General features: G+C 55.4%; 6 protein-coding genes across 6 annotated transcripts; 2 read left to right on the top strand and 4 right to left on the bottom strand.

The window, feature by feature from the left end:
• Positions 1–670: 670 nt before the first annotated feature.
• On the bottom strand, positions 671–2,689 carry COL26b_009672 (uncharacterized protein; the record flags this gene model as incomplete). Its single annotated transcript, XM_053182393.1, has 5 exons — positions 671–756; positions 808–1,276; positions 1,328–1,729; positions 1,783–2,247; positions 2,651–2,689. 5 exons carry the CDS (start codon positions 2,687–2,689, stop codon positions 671–673), a joined length of 1,461 nt encoding a protein of 486 aa, XP_053033671.1.
• Positions 2,690–5,762: 3,073 nt separating this feature from the next.
• On the bottom strand, positions 5,763–6,817 carry COL26b_009671 (uncharacterized protein; the record flags this gene model as incomplete). Its single annotated transcript, XM_053182392.1, has 2 exons — positions 5,763–6,391; positions 6,451–6,817. 2 exons carry the CDS (start codon positions 6,815–6,817, stop codon positions 5,763–5,765), a joined length of 996 nt encoding a protein of 331 aa, XP_053033670.1.
• A 6,338-nt stretch (positions 6,818–13,155) lies between these two features.
• Positions 13,156–15,544, top strand: COL26b_009670 (uncharacterized protein; the record flags this gene model as incomplete). The annotated part of the gene is made up of 3 exons (XM_053182391.1): positions 13,156–13,783; positions 13,921–14,745; positions 14,799–15,544. The coding sequence occupies 3 exons, from the start codon at positions 13,156–13,158 to the stop codon at positions 15,542–15,544; spliced, it is 2,199 nt and encodes a 732-aa protein (XP_053033669.1).
• Positions 15,545–16,407: 863 nt separating this feature from the next.
• Positions 16,408–16,992, bottom strand: COL26b_009669 (uncharacterized protein; the record flags this gene model as incomplete). The annotated part of the gene is made up of 1 exon (XM_053182390.1): positions 16,408–16,992. The coding sequence occupies one exon, from the start codon at positions 16,990–16,992 to the stop codon at positions 16,408–16,410; it is 585 nt and encodes a 194-aa protein (XP_053033668.1).
• A 487-nt stretch (positions 16,993–17,479) lies between these two features.
• Positions 17,480–18,998, top strand: COL26b_009668 (uncharacterized protein; the record flags this gene model as incomplete). The annotated part of the gene is made up of 2 exons (XM_053182389.1): positions 17,480–18,155; positions 18,208–18,998. The coding sequence occupies 2 exons, from the start codon at positions 17,480–17,482 to the stop codon at positions 18,996–18,998; spliced, it is 1,467 nt and encodes a 488-aa protein (XP_053033667.1).
• A 417-nt stretch (positions 18,999–19,415) lies between these two features.
• COL26b_009667 (DNA replication licensing factor MCM7) lies at positions 19,416–22,089 on the bottom strand (the record flags this gene model as incomplete). The annotated part of the gene is made up of 5 exons (XM_053182388.1): positions 19,416–19,481; positions 19,549–21,496; positions 21,547–21,671; positions 21,729–21,976; positions 22,041–22,089. 5 exons carry the CDS (start codon positions 22,087–22,089, stop codon positions 19,416–19,418), a joined length of 2,436 nt encoding a protein of 811 aa, XP_053033666.1.
• Between the last annotated feature and the right edge of the window lie 305 nt (positions 22,090–22,394).

Here is a 22,394-nt window from a genome sequence, read left to right as displayed (position 1 = left end):
CGGGGTCAAGCAACAGCATGCCTGCCTACTTAAACAGCTGGGAAAGTTAGCAATGTACAGGAAAATAGAGGTCGGCGCCTTGAACGTACTTGAAAAGGGAAAATGAAAATGAAAGACGAAAATGAAAGCCTCTGATACACGTCGATTGCCTAACGTCGCCTCTTTCTTTGATGGTCCCACGAGCTACGAAACCTCGGAGTCGTACATCTCAGAAATTTCCATTGAAACCGCCATCCAAGCCCTGGCCCGGATCGTTCTCGTCGAAGACATTGGGGGCGATGGGAAACATGTGAGGGTGGTACAGGTTCCGTTGATCCGGGTGGCCATTGATTGGGTTGAATCCGTGGTGCGCATTGTGTGGCCAATGGTGCGGGTAGTGAGGATGAAAGACAGAGTCGATTGCCTGTGCGTGCGCGAAGTTGTGGAAGGGGGGAGGCATCCCCATGTTGGACATTCTGGCCTGGTTCAAGTGAGCGTTGTGACCACCAAAGAAGCTGTGATTTCCAAATGCCGGATCCTGCAAGCCACAGTTATTTTCCTTCCCTTTGTAGGTTCGGTGCGACAGCTGCTTCGCAGCAGGGGTAGGAGACGCCAACGTCAGGTTTGAGTTCGGGTTCATCGGTTGGAGGGGGATACGACTTCGCACATTGAATCTGCAACAGAGGGGTCATCAATATACCGTATCAATAGGAGAGTTGAGGTCGTGGCCAAGAGCCGACCTAGCTTGATCTGTGATCTGGGTCGGGGGTTGGCGGGCTGTGAACAGATTAGCAACAGCTGAAGATGGAAGCAATGATAGCAACATACGGTCAGAAGAGCCGTCTCTGAAGACATCGCCGGCTCCTACATCAGGTCTGTCAGGGATTGTGAAAGTTCGTTTGAAGTTGCCCATCTGATCCACAAACTGGGACTCGTCGAAGTCTGTGTCAAAACTGTCCGGGTCAGGATCGTTGTCCGCATCGACGTCGCCATGGGGATTGTCGTTGTAGGCAATACCAAGAGGCATGTCAGTGCCTAGGACAAACCCTTGGTTTGGGTCACTGACATCGGCGTCGTCGCTGGCAATCTCGAATCTTTCTGGGGAGTTTTGGAAGTCTGCCTCGGGGGAGGGGCTGGTCATGACCTTCGGACCCTTTTTAGTTCGGACTTGTCTGGCACGAGTGGGCCGCATGAGAGCCTCGTCGTCCGTGTCTAGCTCTTCCTTGACCCTAACAGAAGGAGACTCGAAGCCATCGGTGACAGCGCGTCTCTGACGACCTCTAGGCTTCTTGGCAGGCTGGATATTGTCAGTTTGGTTCCGGGCTTAGCAAGTTGGAAGGCACCATACCGGAGTACCCTCAATGGAAGGGGCATCGTAGACACTGCGAGTCTTCTCAACCTCCAAGTTGAGGTTAGCCACCATCTCGAGGGTAGTGACAGCCTGAGAGTCAAGCTCCATCTGAAGGAGGACCGAGGCGTCCTTGCGCTGGTTCCGCTTCTTCCTCTGATCCGGGGTAGCGGCGTCGAAGAGACTCATGCCGGGCCAGATAATACCCTTGAGTCTAACAGTGTCGTAGTCCTCCTCGACATAGTCGGGACCAGGATCAGCTGGCTCGCCCTCTTCTCCAAAGAATGTGATTGCTTCCTGGTGCTCGAAACTTCCCGTCTTCTTGGCAGACGGAGTCGAAGGAGCGTCGGCGTCGTGCTCAGTCTTGACAGTTACAGCAAGGGACTTCTTCTTCTTCACAGTCTGCAAGAGGTCAGTTCATCTGATCAAGAACGGAGGTTACGGAAACAGCCTACCTGGGCGAGGTGCTGACCAGGTCGCTTGCCATTGGTCATTCCTCTGGCTGCCATGAGACGCTCTGCGAGCAAACGCTCGAGATTGTGCTTGGCGTACCAAGTGTCATAGGTGGCAATGGTCGCAGCGGCGGAGAGGTCTGCGTGGGACTCGAGTCTCGTAGTGTTCAAGGTGTGAAGATGGCCCTTGGAGCTCAAGTGGGTCAACAAGTGAGAAACGTCAGAGAAGCGAGGGTGGCTGGAGCAGATGCAGCAGAGCAGAGGGATAGAAGAGCCATCTGAAGACTTGACGTCGGATGACTTCTTGACAGCTGCCTTCGCGTTGGAACCCTTGCCGGCGTTCTTGGCTTGGGACGGCTGGGACTTCTTGGAAACCTTTGCAGGCTTCAACACCTTGGGCGCCTTGGGAGGCTTGATAGGGGTATCGTTGTCGACCTCAGTCTCACGGGCTGCGATGTCGGCCATACTCTGCTAATTATCAGCAACTGCAAGCATTTCAGGCGGTTTCCGAGGTCAGTCGTGACTGACTGGCAACGGCTTCAGATGAAGCGAGCGTGGTGGGGAACTGGATAAGTTTCTCGGGGTAACCAAAACGCAAAACGAGAGGCAGGAAATCCTCCCTGTGATGTCGTGGACATCAAGTGGGCAAAGAACGACTGGTGTTTCGAGATGTCGAAGACACGGGAAAGGCAGAGCCGAGCAAAGAAAGCAAAGCGATGACACTGAGTAGCTCAGGACATGTGGGAGGAGGGGATGAGATAGACAATTGCTGTCGCGGGATGGCGGGAGATTGAGAATTGGCAGACAGAACGAATGGTATCTTGGGATGAAGTTCCGGATGATGTGTAGTTCAGGGGAAAGTGGTACTCACGGCCTGGGCAGCAACAGCTGCTTGACGTCTGGGCGCCATTTTTGCAGGAAAGAGAGAAGCAGCGAGCTGTCCATAGTAGCTGCGTGCGTTCCAATTTCCCGAAAGGGACGTTGCTTGAGGTCGAGGAAGTAAAGGAAGGAGGGAGTGTCGTCGGTCGTGTGCCCGAGGCGGTTCTTGCCTGTGTATGAAGCTTCCGTCAGTAAGCATACGGGCCAGAGCAAGGACGAAGGAAGGGACAAAGGCTCCTGCACTGGAAAACGCAGGAGAGGCAGATGCCCTGGATGAAATGGCAGGCGGCTGTCCAGTCATCACATGACAGGAGTGGGACCATCCGCTATCTCATAGGACAGGACCAGATACCGGATCACCACTGGACCATGGCCGTCGAGAAAGATAAGGTCCTCACACCTCGAAATTTCTGGTCTTGTGCTCCCAGTACTGTGCATTCCATATGCCATTGCTGGCAATGAAATTCCAGTGACGTGACTGCCTCCACCGTTGGTTCCTGGCTCTGAGAGCTCAGGTACGCCTCATTTTCGTCCCTTCCTGGGGTGATCTGCACTTACCAAGAGCTGGAAGCCAAAAGGCAGGTAGCAAGCAACGTTCTCCGATGCCGTGCTAGAATTGTCTGAGTCGAGTCGTTGGATCTCTTGCCGAATCAATTTCCTCGGTGGTTTGCTTCGCGGAAAGCTTGATATCGTATCAAGGCTGTGCCGTCTTCGGTAGGCAGGATCTGACCAAAAACTCCGGTTGAGAACCTTGCTGCTCTGGGTATTGCGCCGCTGATATATGTCGAAGGTATCAAATGAACCCTGCAAGGGTTAGTAAGTATATGCGAAGATTGTGATGCTGTTTTCTCTGGTGATCAAAACGATTGTGGTGATAGTGGCAAGGAGAAGGAAAAGAAGATTCCCAAGCCAGGTGTAAAGAGGAGAGAAGGAAAAAAAGTAGATCAGGGTTCCTGGCCCTCCTTTTATCTATGGGAAAACTTCAGAAATTGCCCTCGATGCCCTCACGCCCATATTCACCTTCTGAAGCAGCTCTCGCCTTTCTGAATATCAAAAAGAGGCGAGAGCAGGACCGAAGGGTTAATGGCTCCTGCTTTCTCAAGTCTCATGGAACGCGTGAAGGGATCAAGAAGACCCAGACACCATGGCAACACTCTGACTATCTGCTCAATGTTCCGTGAGATCATAAGAAGACAGTGCCCCTGTGAAGTTCAAAGGGTCCAAATGCTCAAAGTCATGGGCAGTGGTTTGTCCATACAAAGCATTGGGGAACCACAGAGCCACCCAGACCAAGTGCATAAGTCTCCAAATCTTGAACTCCATTGTGCCAATTCCCTCTTGATCCTGACGAGTTGGACTGCATACGAAGAACAGACGGTTCCCGGGCAACCAGCACTGAGTACCGGGGTAGAACTTGAACATATGGAAAGGGGGCAGAGACCACGCAGCCAGAACCCATGAGGCTCAGAACATCCAACACCAGACCAGCTGGCCTTGATGACAGCAGATGCAATCTGAAAAACCTTCTCAAGCGAGGCTCTGGCGAGATGCTTGACTCAGGTCGTCCCATCGCCCAGGCATTGAGATGAAGTGCGATGACCCGACCAAAATGCAGGTCCAGACGAAAAAGAACACAAGGAAATGATCAACATCAACCCCCCCAAAATCCAAAAGCCAGCCATAAAGAAAAGGCCACAGAAAGCGCACAGAAGATGCAGACAAAGTAAAATCGAAAACCACACTTCAAAGCCTGTCTTCGCGTACCTCTAGTACCCAGCAGGCTTGATCTCCCGGTCCTTTGGTGCTGTGGGGATGGATGTGATTCCGCTTCTCGCGAGAATTTCGACAGTAGTGGTTTTCGGTTGATTCTGTGAATAACACAGAGGCTTCCTGGACGACCTGAAAGGCCTGGGAGAGTTGTTTTTCTCGGATTGGTGTTGGTGATAAAATATCGACAGGATAGGGGTTGTAACAGGACTTTTGGTCGGGGTGGTGGGAGTTCGATACAGTATCGAAACAAGTCGTAGAAATCAGGGTACGTGACGGTGGTAGAAAGGAGGAAGAGAATTTGAAGGAGAGAAAACTGGATAGAAATCGTCTTGCTGACGACTTCTCCAGATGAAGAGAAGAAGGGAGAAAGGAGTGACGAAGGGTTGGTGGTGGTGAGGTTGTGAAGTGGTGAGGTCGGAGGAGGGGTTGTTTTTTTCCTCTCGGTGATGTTGACAGGAAAAAAAGAGCGCGACGCGCTAGTTGGGTGCGAAGACCAACCTCAAGCAGCTCACCTGAGCCCCAGGCACGTGACTGTTGACGAGCTTGTGTATTGATGCACCTGGTTCCTGAGTATTCACATGCGGTGTCCTGAAGGTTCTCACAAAGGGGGGAAGGGAGCGTGCTTGGCGGGGAGCCGCCTAAGGCAATGGAGGTGCCTTTGGTGTTTTCAACCTCAACCACCACCACTACTCCACTTCCTTTGGAAATGGAAGGAGAGTCAGCGGGCGAACTCTCAGCTGCTGAAAAAAAAAAAAAAAAAGAGGAAGTAATCGGAAGGACTTTGGTGTTTACAACCTTGGCCACTACTACCACCACTACCTACCTCAGTTATCACCCCAGCTCCTCTGATGTTGCAGTCTTCTGAGAGTGCAACCAGACTCGACTAACCGTCTCCTGACCACCCAAACAACAAACACCGAATCAGTAGTATGTAGGGAGATACGTTCCAGACAGAGGCAGCCAGCTGTTGCGACCAAGTGGGTATACTGAGAGTACGGCACTCACGCGTGGATTTTCCACCCCACTTACGAATACCGTCCTTGAAAGTCTTGGTCAACGATAAGTGGTAATAAGATATATTATTGTATTGCGTATCGGGATCGACCCTAATTCAGGCTCCGTCGAGGCCTGTTTAATAAAATGTCTGAAGGCTAGCACAGGGCAGATCGCATGTAGCAAAACGAAAGCCCCTAAAAAGCCAACACTTTTGCTCTTCTCTCGCCATGTATCCTTGCTACCATCGTAGTTGGAAATAGAAGGTTATTAGACGGCAAGAGGTAAGTATTGCGAGCAAATTCCACTCCCGAGCGACTGCTCCTGTCGCATTTCCAGCATCACTGCATCTCCTTTCGCAATGCCTTCTCGGTCACCGCTCTCGGCATGCAATACACAGGGTCGACCTCCACCATGCCCGGATACCCCAGCAAGCTGAGACCCGTAAGGCCGAACAGGGTATGCCACACGTCCACCATGTTCCCTGGCCGATCTGAGATGCCGCCGAGCTCCGTATCCTGGCACTTGAGGATGAAGGTGATCAGCTTCTGCCGGTCGATCCAGTGCGTCCGATCAATGATGCTCAAGCTGCTTAGCACCCACCAACTGTAGCACACGTCCTCATCCTTCTCGGGCCTACCATTGAGGCCGCCAGCCGCAACTTGCCTCTCACTCAACCACCGACCTAGCTTGTCCTTCTCCACAAGATCCAGACGCCCTGCGATGGAGAGCGCCGCGAGACAGGTGAAGATCTGACCCGAGTGGGACTCCGCACCGGGACTCACACCGTAGCCGCCGTCAAAGTTGGTACACGCGGCGATGTGCTTGACAGCCTTGTCGACGTCCACCAGATCAAGCAGACCGAGCAGCGAGAGAGCATTCAGCGCGCCGTAGAGGAAGCGGGTGTCCTCCTCGCCCCATTCGTCACCTGCGAAAGTTCCGCTTTCACGGTTCTGAAGATCTGCAATGACTGTCCCTCAATGTTAGCATCTCATGCGCAATCAACAGCGAGAAGCGGCAAGCACTCACACTTGCCCACTTGCGCCTTCCCCTTGCCGCGCACCTCCAGCTCATCCAAGGCGTCAATCATGACGAGGATCTGTACAGCACTAACTGTATAGAGCATGTGAGCATCGTGGCCTGGCGCGGCCCCGAAGCCTCCGCTCTCGTGTTGGCACGAGAGAACGAAGTCTATGGTTTCGGCGCGGGGAAGCGCGTCAGGGTGGCCCAGAAGGTGCAGCGCAGTGAGGCCCCAATAGAGACCGTTCAGGCGTAGGTGCTCCGTCAGCCAGTAGTCGTACTCGTCTTTGCGAGTATCCAAGCTCTGGATGTACTTCACGTGAGCCGCTGTGGCCAGCTTGAGCTCGTCTGGAAGATTCTCGAACTGGGCCGCCATGGTGAATCCTCGTACTATCTGGGGGTGACTCAGACTTTTGAGGTTCTGGGACGGACAGATGATCGAGGGTTTCGTTGGGGCTTGAGCGTAAATAAAATTTGACGATGCTCCACGCAAGGTAGAAGGAAAGAGATGAAGTTGTGTCGCTTAGGTAAGGCAGTTCGGTTGGGTCCCCAGACGGCAGGTTCCGCCGTCTGACGAGCCAGGATGTTGCATCCCCGTCAGGAAGGGACACTGAACCGACCAGGACGGCGCTGGACCCACGTTTTCCGGGTGCTGTGATGGGATACCGTACCTACAACCTCTGAAATTCTCCGAGAAGCGAGCATTCGTCTTTCATCAAATCATATTGTGTCGTCTGGCGAGGCGCAAATTACTGTTTCTGCTGGAAAGGTCACTCGGGCCCGATGTATGCTGACTGGAGGCCTCGTGTGTTCTCAAAAATAACCACGGCACTCGCTGGTGAGCTATCCGCCTGCCTTGCCGCTATCAAGCCGATGTTGCTGACTGACTCTGGCAGCTTGGGTGACACTTCTCGTTTCCAAGACCATTGGTCACGATTATCGCTCGCTCGGACTTCGACTAGCCACCAATCGTTGACAGAACCGATCTAGAGGCTGGCCGGTTGTGCACCAGGTGACTGATTGACCAGACCAGGCTGCTTGGCTATGCGACTACGGGAAACTGCGTTGCGCGCCTTTCCCAAATCAACGGGGCCTGCATGAGAGATGGGCGAATCTACCTTGGCCCAACTCCGAACAAAGGTATCGGATTGGATAATGCATTGCGATACCATCTTTTCCAGACCGGTGTAGATGCCTTTATCCGGCTGGTCCCTGAGTCTCCGGCCTTGTTTCTTGCATCGCCGGCTGGCACCACGGCCGGGTAGATCTCTCCTTGGGGTGGCGGCTTGCCGACTGCGAGAACGGCATTAGATGGAAACTGCCAACATCAAGATGATGGAAAAGCATATTCACATCGAAGATCGACGGCAGGGAATATGGCTCTATTTTGCATGCTTATATCGATGATCAGGATTACGCAAGAGCGCCGAACGGCTTCCACAGTGCCGTCATCAAGATCGGGGCTTTACGCAGGGGCGCATGATTCAGAGGCATTTGGGAGGCGGCAACTGACAGTCGAGCCCGCTACAGGCTTCATCCTGAAGATTGACCTCATGCTCGGGTGCGAACTATGACATATCGGGCACTCCTTTTTGAGATGGCGTGGACGATACTGGCCTCGGTCTTGGAAGCTTCTCGGGCCTGCGCATTTCAGAGCATTAGACTTTAAAGAGAGAAGCAATTCCCTTCATGTCCACAGCCAGCACAGGCCATATCCATGGTTGACGGCGGCATACGGCCCAGCAGAATGACGGAGCAGCCACGATGCCATGTGCGCGTACCAATTTTTTTCTGGGTCTTTCCCGTCTGCTCCCGCCATACTTTTCAGTATGTGGATGACAGACTGCCCGTGAGCGTGATCCAGCACACCTTATCCACCACCCCCAGGCTTGGCCATTATTTGTCGAGGAAACACTACCGAGTTTCAGAGTCGTCGGTCGTGTTCCTGGACTAAGCTGTTTTCGGCCTGGACATCACCAGTGAGGTGCTTTGCCCTGTCGAAATCCCACTCAGACCGTCCCCAGGTACAGCCTTCAGGCGCCTGAGAGGAATGTTCTCATGTTGCCCGCAGTCGACTGCCGCCGAGATGCACAGTATTATTTTCCTCGCAGTCGTTTGAGCGGCAATTAAACAATCAAAGTACCTTACTGTCTGCAACTTGGTTTGCTCCGATGGTGGAGTCTAAGCAGGCAAGGTGGCAGCTGGCGTTGGTCATGCCTTGTTCAAGCCAGCCAACGGTAAGATCGATAATGAGAGTTCCCTCGTCGTCGCCCCTCTGTGGCTTGAAGCTTGAACTTCAATGGGTCCGGGTCAGATCCCGGTGGCTTGAACACCGCAAACGGCTGTCCATTGTTCTCATTGTGATACGTTGATCACATAGGTATTTCTACTCATCGCAGTGTCAAGTTACGGTGAAAACAGGCTGACTGACTTTCCGTCAGTCGCACCTCACTGCTGACATACGGCGGGCGGAGTGGTGGTGCTCTTGGGGTAGTTGTAGGAACACACATCGCGGTGCAGGGAGCTCTGCGATGTCAATGTGACCTCCGTGCCTGTCCGATCTGCAGGCCCGAACTGCGAAGCTCACACGCCATGGCAGCCCTTTGAGTTTATTCCGCCAATTGTGAAAATTCATGGACACCTACTGCGGGGAAATCATTACCGCTTGCGACACAGAAGAGGGCAACGCCGCCGAAAGGTACGAGATCTGAAAGTTTCCGACGCTTCGGCTCCGGGCCCGTTGACAGATGGTAGCTGGCATCGGGTTGGCTCTTGTACGTTCGAATTTATCATCAAAGAGGATGAATCAACACCCTGTTGGAAGAGTTGGATGACGATGGGTCTTGTGTTTCTTCCACGCTCGCGGGGTGAATGACGAGGGACGTGGCATCGAGATCGGCAAAGTTTGCCATATCTTCTGCGCAATAACCCGTCGTCTCGTCCCTGCTAACTCTGCTCAACAAGACGTCAGGTGGTCAAAGAGCATGCACGTTTTTCGGTACGATTTCGAGATAAGGCTTGTGCCGGAGCGTTGCGGCAACGGCCAGTTCGCACCATCAGCCCATAGGAAACTTCGAGCAAGGTCGGTTGGTTGGCTCTCAACCCATCCGGAGGCTGGCGATGGTGTGCTAGAACATCTCCTTCGCCCGTGCATTGCAGAACACCGTGCAGTAGCGTGACTCCTTTCCGTCAGACCAACGACCAGTCACCAGCTTCCTGCCGGGGTCACAGAAGCAATCGCAGCGAGTTGAGCCGAGACAGCCTTCAGAGGAAGGCGAGATATGTTCGAACCGGGCTTCCAGTAGCTGTGGAAGGGTCTGAACGTGCAGCAAGCCGCAGGGAAACAAAAGATGCTGCGCTGGATGTGTTGCGAGTGAGCGCGAGGGCTGTCACATCATACCAGATCTGTCCGTTTCTCCGTCTTCCGTCTCCGCCGACTGTCTCGTCTTTTCGGTGTCCTGGCCACGTTGTGTCCTGTACAATTGCCCCTTCATTCCCTCGGAGAATAGGGGCTGTTGGCTTCCGCCTGTCGCCATCTGTGCAGCGTAACAGCCATATCTGGGAACGGAGATGCCGTCGAGCAGGCGCGATCGATGTCTGAAGGACGGGATCCACAGACGGCCGCAATCTTGAAGTCTTAATGCGATTTAGAGCAGGTGGTTAATGGCCAGCGAAGAACTTGTCATACCTCACAGCGAGCCAAAAGTCCGGATCCAGGGGGCTGTGAGATGAGGTAATGAGCCGTTTAAAGCTCCCGTCCGCAGCTGCAACCAAGAGCACCCCTGGCATTGGCGCATTCCCGGCGAATCCCATCCATGGCTATCCATAGAAACGTTTGTGTTTCAGAAATCGGGTCGCCGGGCAGCCCTGTAGAGTCGAGACGAGGCATCATTTCTTGCCTTGGCACAAGGCATTGTGATATTGCAAAACGCGACGCCCTTTTCATCAAAAGGGCAAAGGGTCATCAAAGATGAGGCGACACGCTTTGGCTGTAATCAAAAAGAATTTTGCCCAACGCGTGTCCTCCGTCGCACGCATACCAGGCGGCCCTGAGTCCGGGGCCGTTTGCTGCCATGGGCGGGATTTCTGTGCATTGTTCCTGCTGCTTGCGAATACGAACAGGGTCCAAGAGGGAGGAGAGGGATCCAAAGCGTTGACGTTGCTCTAGAGTCTGGCGGACTGGCGCTGGAAGCGAGCAAGGCGTCATTGACGAATGGTCTGGTTGTCATTCCTCTCGTTGACATGAGAGTCTAACTCGATCGACGACGGGTTCCTGTCACATTGGAGCCGGGAGAGACGTTAGGGGGGATTCTTTGGAGACACGGCTTCCAATAGCTCGAGCGACGCCAATGTCAAACAGACGTGCGCGGGCCCAATCGGCACTAGAAGACAACCGGGTCCTGATCTGTGCGTGCGTGACGGACAGACGGACAGGCCCAAAGCCGTTGGTCTAATCCAGGTTGGCCAAACTTGACGGCGCTGCCATGCCGCAAGCAGCGCATGTTGGCCGTTTGTGACGATTGGGGGCGAGGGCGAAGACGGCAGGAGGAAGTGGAATGTGGATGGATTCATTTGACGCTGATGGGTTTGTTTGTGGACATTTTCCTCGTCTTCTTTTCGACCTGGCCGTGTTGATGATGTGAGGCGGGCTGGGCCGGTCTGGGCTGGAGCTTCTATTCATGGAATCTGATAATGACGGGAGGTGTTGTTGAACACGGAAGCAGCGCGGCGACTCGACACAGCCCGCGGTGGGTGCATGGCCGCTAAGCCTGAGGGCCCCCACAGCTGGCGTGGAACCCTCGAGTGCTAGCGTTCCGGGCTCTCCAGAGTCCAGGCAGTGGTGATCTCTGCCCAACTTCACCTCTTGATGTGTTCCCACCTGGCGCGTGTCTGATTTACACCAGTGGAGCTGATGTTGTCATGGCAGGGGCAGATCCACACCCACCCGACAGGCCTCCTTCTGGCAGCCCAACTAAGGAACCTAGGCCTCCTCTTTCCCCTCCGCCCCCTCTTCTCCTCACCTATCCTCCAACACCAACACCAACAGCACTCGTTCACTTCACTACGGATCCGCACCGTGGCATCGGCCCAGACCTCACTCGCCAGCTGCCCGGCCCCTCTGCTCTTTTCTGGCCCCCTCCCCTCGGGACTTTCAACTTGTATCTGTACCTTGCAGATTGCAGCTGCCGCCATTGGCTGCCAGGTACAGGCACAGGTACAAGCCGACACAGACAACCTACAGAGACAGGCACAATCGAGGCATATGGCCGGATTTGCGCTCCTCAGCAGCAACCTCACCAGACCAGACAGACAGCATTGACAGTTGGGAGCACGCATTCTTCTTCTCTTTTCCATCAATCCCCCATTTTCTCTACATCGAACCCTTTCAGCCACCTGCTGTTTGTGCACAGGTAGACAAGGAGGGAACAACCCAGAAGACGACACCGAAAGGCCGGCTCCTTGAGGCCCAAATCAACGCCCATTCATTCCATAGTTGCATCAGCCTCCCTGGCTCCGGCTGCTGGCACCTCACCTCACTCACCTCACTCCAACCTCAGAGTCCACATCCACATCCACTTCCCCATCCCACAGCTGCTACCTCATCATCTCCTTCCTTCAGGTACCTTCCATTGCCCATCTATCTGTGCAATACAACCAACCTTACCTATCTTTTGGTCTCACAATTTCAGGTTGCCATTGTCACCTTACATTTGCGCTGCTAGTCCCTCACCGCACCTCATCTTACCCTCTTACCATCTCTCACCCTCTGTGCCTGCTCTCATTACACACATTTCACAACTCACCATCCCATCTTTTACCACTCTATCCTCATCCACCTTTCCTGCATTCACACACGCCCCTTGCGCCGCCCACCTGGCCTAGGAACAAGCCGGGCAGCCGCACTGTCACAGGGTTGTCTTTTTTTTTGTTATCCAGAACAGCAGCTCTGTCTGTCTGCCTGCCGTTACACCCCCTCCTCCCCTTTCTATCCCCGACAGATGCGTGATCCGTCCGTCCCCGTCCCAGTGCGCACACCGAAACAGCTACAGCTCACCCTCCTGTGGCAGACAGCGAATCAGGATTGGGGCCGTTACTGGGCTTGTCTGTCCCATCCCATCTCATCCCATCCTGATCCACGTTCGCTGCTTTGCCCTGTGTGCCGTTGCACTGTTGCTAGGTACTGTTGATACCACCACCAAAGATCTGAGGGAGGGAGGTGCTGCAATCCTTCGAAGTGCCACCACTGCACACACTACACCTCACAGGCACCGACATTTGAGAGGCCTGCCCGCTGCCTGCCTGCCTGCCCTGATACTTGGCCTCGCCCCCATCCTCCTCACATTCGGGGCCTTACCACGCCTCTACCTGGCTCATCTCATCTCCAAGGGCGAGGTACCTCGACACCCTGCGCCTACCTGTCGGATTTATACGGTACGGATTACCTGACTGGGACTTGCTGCAGCTCTGCCCTGCCTGCTCCTGGTCCTCCTTTTGGCGCTCCCGCAGCCGCTGTCCACCACCACCACCACCTCCTCCTCCAACATCCTCGCTCACCTACTTACGCCTACGATACGCCCACACGCCTGCGCATACGCCGCCTTGTGTCGCCTTCGAGTCCTTTGCCTCTCTGACCGGGCCCCCAAAACACTTATTTTACCCAGCGACTTGCCTGCCTGCCTGCCAGAGCCCCCGGGGGCACGTTAATCTCCTGCCATGGGTCGCAAGCATGCACCGCAGCCGCTGACGCTGTCTGAATCCCAGTCCGCCGACCACCAGCCTGAGGACGTTCCGCGCTCTGCTGAAACCCTCGCCTCTACCGTCCCTCCAAGCGCTGGCTCCAAATCGCAATCTTCTCCCAGATCTCCGCGCTCTCCCTTTAGGTTCACTCCGAAAAGACCCAGCACCAGTCGCAAACAGTCTCTACAGCTGGCTGACGAACATCGAAACTTTGACGACGACGACGACGACGACGAATTTCAGCAGTATCCGCCCATTTCCTCCGCCCTGCACCGCGCGTCCGAAGACACGCCCCCTCGCCAGCATCATCAGCAACACCCCATCAGCCCCCGTTCTCAGCACCGCCTCGACCATCCCTCCCCTGGCTCCAGCAGCACCAAAGCCTCCAAGGGCGGCTTCTTCTTCAATTTCACAAAGTCGTCCAAATCGTCCCATTCTATCGCATCTTCATCCTCGCCCGCCTACCACCACCACCATCCGCAGCAACCCTCGCGCCATAACCACCAGCAGAACCCGAGCCAGAACCCTGACTCGAGAGGCGAAACTATGTCGAGGGGCCCCGACAGTGCTCCCATGAGCACCACCCAACCCACCCAACCTTCAGGTACGAGGATAACTTTCCTTCTTGAGACCGCAGTGTCCCACTACCTGTGCTGCCGGGGCCCACCACCTGATCCATCCCCCGTTTCGCCTATCGTGAGACCATTTCTTCAGCCGCTAACCCATCTGCCATTTCACCAGCCGACCCGTCCTATGCTGAGAACGCCGTCCAAAAGCCCGCACCCACCTTGCCGTCCAAGTCTGACGTGTCAATCGCCTCCGCTGCCGACTTCGATCCTTCCGCTTCCCAACCCTCTTCGTCGAAGAAGGGCAAGTCGAAGCCCTTCGGTCTCTTGACCCGTAACAAGTCCCTCCGCGACAAGGACCGCGACAAGGACGGCTCAAGCTCTAGGGACAAGCAGCCGAGCCCCGTACCAATAACGATCAGCGAACCCGAGCCGTCGCACATCCCCTCCGACCCTTACAACCCACGCAAGGCGTCAGCGCCTGCACCTGCAACTGACAGGTCAATCAAGGAAATGGTCAATTCCACGGCGCGGAACCGCTCAGAAGACCGCGGTTCGCCACGAGACATGGGCAACAAAGAAAATCTGAGGGAGAAGGGGAACAAGGAGATTCAGAGAGAAAAGGAGCACCACCCCCGCCAGAATTCCTCTTCGGCAAATGGAGGCTTTTTCGGTGGTTTGAAGAGCGGAAGAGATATGATCAGCAATCGCCTTTTCGGAAAGGGCGGCCGCAGTGGCAGCACGACGGAGAAGGAGCCTGTCATCGACGACGAACACTACCAGCTTAAGACAATCAACCTACCTCTGGTCGAGCAAACACGACGCACACGTATTTCGAAGCGTTTGGAGGACTCTAGAGACAAGACTGAGTTCTGGATGCCTGCTTTCCCATGGCGCGCAATCGACTATTTGAATTACAAGGGCTGCGATGTCGAGGGCCTGTATCGTGTGCCGGGTAGTGGACCCCAGATCAAGAAGTGGCAGAGGAGATTCGACGAAGGTTTGACGATACAATCCATGCAGATGTGACCAGCGCACTAACAAGATTTCTAGAATACGACGTCAACTTATTCGAGCAGCCTGACTTGTACGACATCAATATTATCGGTTCCATGCTCAAGGCATGGCTGAGAGAGCTTCCCGATGAGCTGTTCCCGAAGGAGGCACAGGAACGCGTTGCGAGGGAATGCGCTGGCTACGAAACCGTTCCTCCACTCCTGGTCGAGGAGCTGTCTAACCTATCGCCGTTCAACTACTACCTGCTCTTCGCCATCACCTGCCATCTCAGCCTACTTTTGGCCCATTCCGACAAGAACAAGATGGACTTCCGAAACCTTTGCATTTGCTTCCAGCCCTGCATGAAGATTGATGCTTTCTGCTTCAGATTCCTGGTTTGCGACTGGCGCGACTGCTGGAAGGGCTGCAAGAACGAGGCAAAGTTCATCGAGCAGGAGTATCAGCTTTTCGACCAACCTCCCCCGAAGGGCCTGTCAGAGCCACGCAAGCCATCCAAGGAGTCATCACAGGAACCAACGCCGGAGGAACCAACGATTACTTTGGAGAGGGCTGCAACACCGTCTGACAACAGCAGCAAGCACTCAAACGCTAGTACCGAGCAACCAAAGGATCGGCGGCTAAAAAAAAAGCCCCTCCAACTCTCTGAGTCCAACGGCAGTGTCGCATCTAACTCGACCATGGCGACAACTCTGACGATTGACAGCGGCCGCGACGCGCCACGAGGTTCCAGCGACCTGCGACCTCTGTCACCCATCAAGCCTCTCTCGCCCCTCGGTTTCTAAAGCACAGTATAGAAACCATCAACAGTTTCTTTCAACCTCGAATACCCAGGCGGAACTCGTGTGCATATGGAGCAGTTGCATCAACATTACATTATCGACGACGACCTTACGCCGTTAACGACTTTCGTTTTCCCCTTCATGCGCTTCCATCCCATCACTATCTTGATGCTGTCCGGGTGGTTGCAAAAGTCTCCAGGTGACGGACCGCATAGAGATTGCAGATTGGGTTCCGCTTCGTTTGCGACACAGCATCATGCTATTTGGTATACCCCAGGGCATCGAATCGTATCACAAAAGCCGTCGTTTTATCCCTTTAGGAAACTGCGTTGGGCTACTTTTGCATCAACGAATAGGATCCTCGCAACCCGAGCCGCCGTCTTGCGTTCGCGCTTCAGGCAGCTCAAATTTGGGTACCTAATTTTCTTCTTTTCTGCACTTTTGTAAGGAGCTACGAATCTAGCGATGTTTGGTCTTTAGTAGCATAGCAGGACATGGGGATGAGGAGCATTCACGAAATGCTGGCTAGGTCGGGGGACACGGACACAGCTCACGAATAAGTATGACTGAGGGGGTTCGGTGGGATCTGTGTACTATATGAAGGATTATATATGTAGCACGAGGTCAAGCGCGGCCAGACGAAGCCCGCGGTGGAAAATGAGGACCACAAGTTCACAATTCAAAGCACCAGTGCCCGGTCAAGGTTGATGTAATCAGAGCCAGAGATCTGGCTCGTGAAGCCGTTCCATTCCTTTTAAGAATCCGACGCCCAAGCATACAGACTGGATATGAATAACCACCGCCAATAAAACGCCAACCCATGCCGAACCTAAAAGCATTACACAATTTTGCTCTCCATCTTTTCTCTACCGCTTGCCAGCCGCCTCGCGTTGGTTCTTTCTCATTTTCCTCTCGTTGCGCTTGATCTTCTCCTTTCGTTCCCTGCGCTTGTCGCCACGGATCGTGGTGCCCTCGGGGCGGTTCATCTCCTTCTCGGCATCGACCTCGACAACCCAGTCGTCCTCGCCCTTCTTGTTCAGGCCCTTGTAACCCCACTTGCGGCGCCACTCCTGCGTGTCCTCGTCGAAGGCGAGGTTCTTGCGCTGCTCGCGCGTCTTGGGCTTGATGCCGCGCTTGGCGGCGAAGCGCTCCCACTTGGTCGGCTCCTTGGCCTTGGGGACGGGCTTCTCGCGCGGCAGGTCCGTCGAGGGGGGCGGAAGCGTCAGGAGGACGCCGTCGGAGGTGCTTTGGAGAGGGCAGGTGGTCAGGAGCTGGTTGATGAGGGCCTGGGCGCCGTCGCGAGCTGTGGCGGCGAGGGATTCCTCAATGGCGGACTGGTCGAGCTCGAGGGGGTTGGGGTCGTTGGCGAGCAGCAGGCCCAGGTCGAAGTTGTAGGGTGTGGGCTTGTTGACTGCGACGGGCAGCTTGGGGCGCGAAACAGGGAGCGCCATTTCGATAGCCGGTGTCGCGTGCTTTTGTTTCGTGGCTTGGTTCGGAATGGCGACTTTCGGGGAGGTTTGGAGTGTGCAGATGTCTGGAGTTGTACGGCGTAACGGGGGAGCGTATCTGGGGCGCCTGCAGGTGGGATTATCCAGAACTTTTTTTCTGCCAGAAATTTTGGCGGCGAGCGATTAGATCGGATCAACTGCCACCGCACCGCCGACCAACAGCGCCCCGCCAATCAGCGCTGCAATTGGCTCAATGACCTACGAGCCCCGGAGGGGTGTGCCTCTAACGAGCCCGAGAATTTACGAACTTTTTGGAGCTTGGGGAAAGACATCGCACGACGACGACCTACCAAAGGGGCGACTCGACGAGCTGCTTCGGACGGAACCGAACACCCGCGACTGTGCCAATCCGAATGGCCTCATAAAGATTCACCGGCAAACAGACATACGAGCAAGAAACAGCCAGCCTCGGGCACCGAAACCACCCACAATGGCCTCCGCCAACTGCGCGCGGTGCCTCACCCGGCCGACGACGGCCGCAGCAGTAGCAGCACCCCGGGTCCTCTCGCAGCGCATCGTCCCCGTCATCACCTCCTATGCGGCCGCCGCCCCCTCCGGCTCCGCCCTCTTCTCGACCACCTCTGCCCTTGCAGCCGGCGGCGCCAACGCCTCGACCATGCGCAAGGTACAACACTGGGGAAAGCACATCCGTCGCGGCAAGATCAACCAGAACTCCAAGAAGAAGCGGGAGAACATCAAGGTGAAGAAGCCCGCGCCGGGAGAGCGTAAGGCCTTCCGCAAGCGCATCACGCTCAGCAACAACAGTGCGCTGCTCGTCGAGGGCCTGAAGGTGGTTGACGGGACCACAATGTCTTCGGTTGAGGCCCAGGGGACCATGGTCGGTCTGCCGGATCAGCTTGTCGACCAGCTGCGCACGCTCGAGGCGTTCAAGATCCACCAGCCCTGGGGCCTGTTCAGGAAACCGCACATGCTCGTGAGGGAGGAGACGGTGAAGCTGGTCAGCAGGGTCGACAAGGCCGTCCAGGAGAGGCAGACGTTGAGGACGGTGTTGACGGGAGGCAAAGTTGGAGGCAAGAGCATGTTGCTGCTGCAAACCATGGCTCACGCTCTCATGAACAACTGGGTTGTCATTAACATCCCCGAAGGTATGCTCACTCACTTCACAAGCATCATCATCGCAACTAACACACTCCATAGCCCAAGACCTGACCAACTCCAACACGGACTACAGCCCCGTCCCCAGCTCCAAGCCCCTCCAATTCTACCAGCCAACCTACTGCTTCAACCTCCTGCAGCAAATCATGAAGGCCAACGGGTCCGTCCTCAAGAAGCACAAGATCACAAAGGAGTACCCGGAGCTCCTTCACGTCCCCAAGGACGGCACCCTCTACGACATCGCAAACGCCGCCAAGGAGACCGAGTTCGCCTGGCCCGCCTTCCAGGCCCTCTGGTCCGAGTTGACCACCGCTCCCGGCGGGCCCCCGGTCCTCCTCACCCTCGATGGCCTCTCCCACATCATGAAGATTTCTGCCTACCGCGACCCGGCCTTCAACCTCGTGCACGCCCACGATCTCACCCTGGTCCGCCTCTTCGTCGACGCCCTCAGCGGCAAGACGCCCCTCGCCAACGGCGGCGCCGTCATCGCCGCCACCAGCCGCAGCAACGCGCCCCGCTCCCCGTCCATGGAACTCGCCCTTGCGCAGTCCGCCGCCGCCGCCGAGGGCCTGCACGTCCCCACGCCCGACCCGTACGGCAAGGGCTACGACGACCGCATCTACGAGTCCGTCCGCAACGTCGAGACGTTCAACGTCAGCGGCGTCAGCCGCGACGAGGCCCGCGCCGTGATGGAGTACTGGGCTGCCAGCGGCATGTATCGCTCGCGCGTTGACGCCGGTTCTGTTGGTGAGAAGTGGACTGTCGCTGGTGGTGGTATCCTCGGCGAGTTGGAGCGGGCGAGCTTGCTCAACACGCGTATGCTGCAGTACTAAAGGGATGGGACGATGGAACGAGAAGTGCGGGTGGGGGCGGGCAGTGTCTACATGTATCAGTGTACCAAAGATGTGGGAGGTGTGAAAAAAGGAAGAGCTTTTGTACTATACTACCATCATCTGAAGTTATGAGAATTTCCCAATCCACGTAAAAGGAATGAGCTTTGCGACTACTTTGACATCATGATCATTGGACGAGACAAAGGACTGAGATGTATCTGGCATCTTTTGTGATTCATTATCTTCTTCATTCGAGTGGTTGGGAAAAGTCAGCCTCTCCACCTCTCTGGTCACTTCATCCATGATAAACCCAACAACGCCAATCCCAAGGCGGCTTCAGTTTGCAAAGCCGTATATGACGAATAACATTTTTCAACGACACTACGCAACCCCGACAGTACCATCGTCCGCTGACAATTAGTCGTGCGTTCCTGCGGCCGTGATGAAGACCAATCTGGTGCCGTTGCCAGCCGTTTGCCACACCTATTTTCCGATGGGTTAGAGAATGTCTCTGAAGAAAAGAAAGATTGGGTTGGGGGTGAAAACTTACATCGAGCTCGTTGTACTCCTCCAGGGCAGCGAGCCACTGGTCCTCGGTGAATCCCTTGGCAATGACACGCTCCTTGACCTTGCGGAGGGACATTTCGGTGCCAAGCTCATCGTCTTCGTCGTCGGCATCGTCGGTGCGGCAGGCACCGCTGTCGGCCAGCGACTTGACCAGGTTGTAGATTCTGCTGCTCGCGTTAAGACGCGAGCGTCCGGAGCTGCTCTGCTCGGCGGCGAGACTCTCCTTGGAGGCCTCAATGAGGCGCAGCGCCTCGTCGACGTCGTCGTTGGTAACCTCGTTGGAGAAACGAAGACGGGCGAGGGCCTGGGCGAGACGGATGATACCGAGGAGGGTACGCGGCGTCGTGTGGGTGAACTGTTGGCCCTTCTTCTCTGCGCGGCGCTGCTGCTCGCGCATACGAACGTATGTCTTGATGATGTACTCGTTGATGCCTTCCGTGACGACAGGGCGGTATGTGCGAGCTTGAGCGACGTAGGAGCGGACCTCGTGCGGTGAGAAAACAACAGAGTCGGTGCCAATGTCCGGGTGCTTCATATGCATGTGGACATAGGCGACGTGCTTGGCGAGCTGGGCGTCAGACTCGCGAGATGGGGTATCAAGAAGCAAGAACATGATGTCGAAACGAGAGAGGAGAGCGGCGGGGAGGTTGATGTTCTCGACCGGGGAGATGCGAGGGTTGTAGCGACCGTAAATGGGGTTAGCGGCGGCAAGGATGGAAGTGCGGGCGTTGAGAGTGGTGGAAATGCCAGCCTTGGAGATGGAGATGGTCTGCTGTTCCATAACCTCGTGGATAGCTGTACGGTCGTTCTCGTCCATTTTGTCGAATTCATCGATACAGCAGATGCCGTTGTCAGCGAGGACGAGAGCACCACCCTCGAGAACCATCTCGTCGGTTACAGGATCACGCATGACGGCAGCCGTCAGACCGACACCACTGGAACCGCGACCGGAGGTGTAGACACCACGGGGAGCGACCTTTGAGATGTACTTGAGCAGCTGGGACTTGGCCACACCAGGGTCACCCATCAAGCAGATGTTGATGTCACCACGAATCTTCATGCCATCCTCAGCTTGCTTCAACGGAGCACCAATGAGAAGCAGGAGAAGTGCCTTCTTGACATCGAGGTGTCCATAGATTTCGGGGGCAATGGACTTTGCAAGAAGCTCGTAGACTTGGCCGGATTGCCTGTACTGGTCGATGCGGCGAACAAGCTTGGCGTCCACGATCATTTCAGAGTAGGCCTTCTTGTGCTGGACGATGTGATGCGCCTCCAGGAAGGTATCGGTCAGAAGACCGGCCCTCATAGCCTTGAAACCAGTGTAAGGGGTGGGTAGGAAGATACCCGAAATATCGACAACATCGCCCGGGTTGACCTTGCGCACCGAGGTACCGTAACACAGAACAGTCAAGGTACGAGGAATCTGACCGATGGGAACCTGCTCCGCAAGCTCCTGAACCTTGACCTCCTGGAAGGGCAAGAACTTGGAGGCTCTCGTAGATGGGTGAAGCTGACCCTTGGCCTGGTTCATCTCGCAATCCTTTGAGGGGCATACGGTCAACGGACCGAATGACTTCTCGTTGACGGGCTGGAAGATTTCGCAGCCGCAACGGTCACAGGTGTAGGCGCTGACCTGCACGATGGGCTTGACGTCTGAAACTCTGGTGGCGATTGCGCGAACGGTAATCAGGTGGCCAAGCTGGTCGCCCTTGACGTTACGCACGGCATAGGCCTTCGCTGGGTGGTCAGGGGAATCGGATCGAGGCTTGAAGACGAGGGTATATCGGCGAGTGAGCTCGGCGGGGAACTTGTCCTCGGCGACGGTAGGGTCGGGGAGCTGGCCATCCGTAGGCTCAGTAGCTTGACGCTGCAGTTGCTCGTTTCTCCTCTGTCTTCGCTCCATCAAAACATCCAGAACGTCATCCTTGAAGCTTTTTGCCGTTAGTGTGAAGCATTTCCAAGGGGTTGCAAGTTGGCATACGTTGTGTCGGCGCTAGGCTTGGGCATAAGCTTGTCCACCGCTCTTGACATCAATTCGACATAATGCTTGGTGTTGGTCTCGATGGACTCCACCAAATGGAGCTCGTCGCCGATTTGTGATTCGAACTAGAGTTATCGTCAGTCCTCAGTCTCATGCCAGACAAGTTACTCGGGTTTGCCCACAGCTGCGATGTCGTCCAGGTCGACCAAAACCTCATCAATCTGGCGGTCTGCAAGCTTCTGCATCATGGCCTGGTATTTATGCGCGGGCGGGGTCTTATCCCGGCGGTGAGTCTGGCGGGCACCATCGTCCTCCATCAATTCATCGTCGTCGCTAAAGTCATCTTCGTCTATCGTAATGTTGCCGAGGGCATGTGCGATGGTCTGCTCAGGCGACGCCTTGAAGTCTTTGAGGAAGGATTCGAGAGCGGCTAGCAGCGAGTTAGGATCGTCTTGCGACAGCGGTGTGGGATCGAGTTGGCAGGTCTGGCTTACTCTGCTGCGCTTCATACGCTACCGGCGCCTTGAATTGACGAAGCGCCATCTTGACAGAATTTGCGGGGTCTCGACTGCAGAATTGTCTCTTGGAAGCTCAATGACCTAGTCTGACAGACGCAGGTGCAGTTGTGAAAGGGGTATAATCCGTCTTTGCGACGGCAGCGGGGAGTGGTTCTGTTCTGCTGCTATCGAATCGAAGTTTGGCGCCGGGTGGGGGCTAGAAGAAGAATCGACGGGACCTGATCAATGCGCTAGGGGGGAAGACACGGGAGACCAAACCACGAAATTACGCGACTTCCAGACGCGAGCGTGTCAGACACGCGTTAATTGATTTTCGGGGCAAGCCACAAT

Source organism: Colletotrichum chrysophilum (genome assembly GCF_026319265.1).
Source record: "Colletotrichum chrysophilum strain AFK26 chromosome Unknown scaffold_95, whole genome shotgun sequence".
NCBI classification, from domain to species: Eukaryota; Fungi; Ascomycota; class Sordariomycetes; order Glomerellales; family Glomerellaceae; genus Colletotrichum; species Colletotrichum chrysophilum.
The sequence above is the reverse complement of the archived record's forward strand: the minus strand, read 5'-3'. Positions and strand labels throughout refer to the sequence as shown.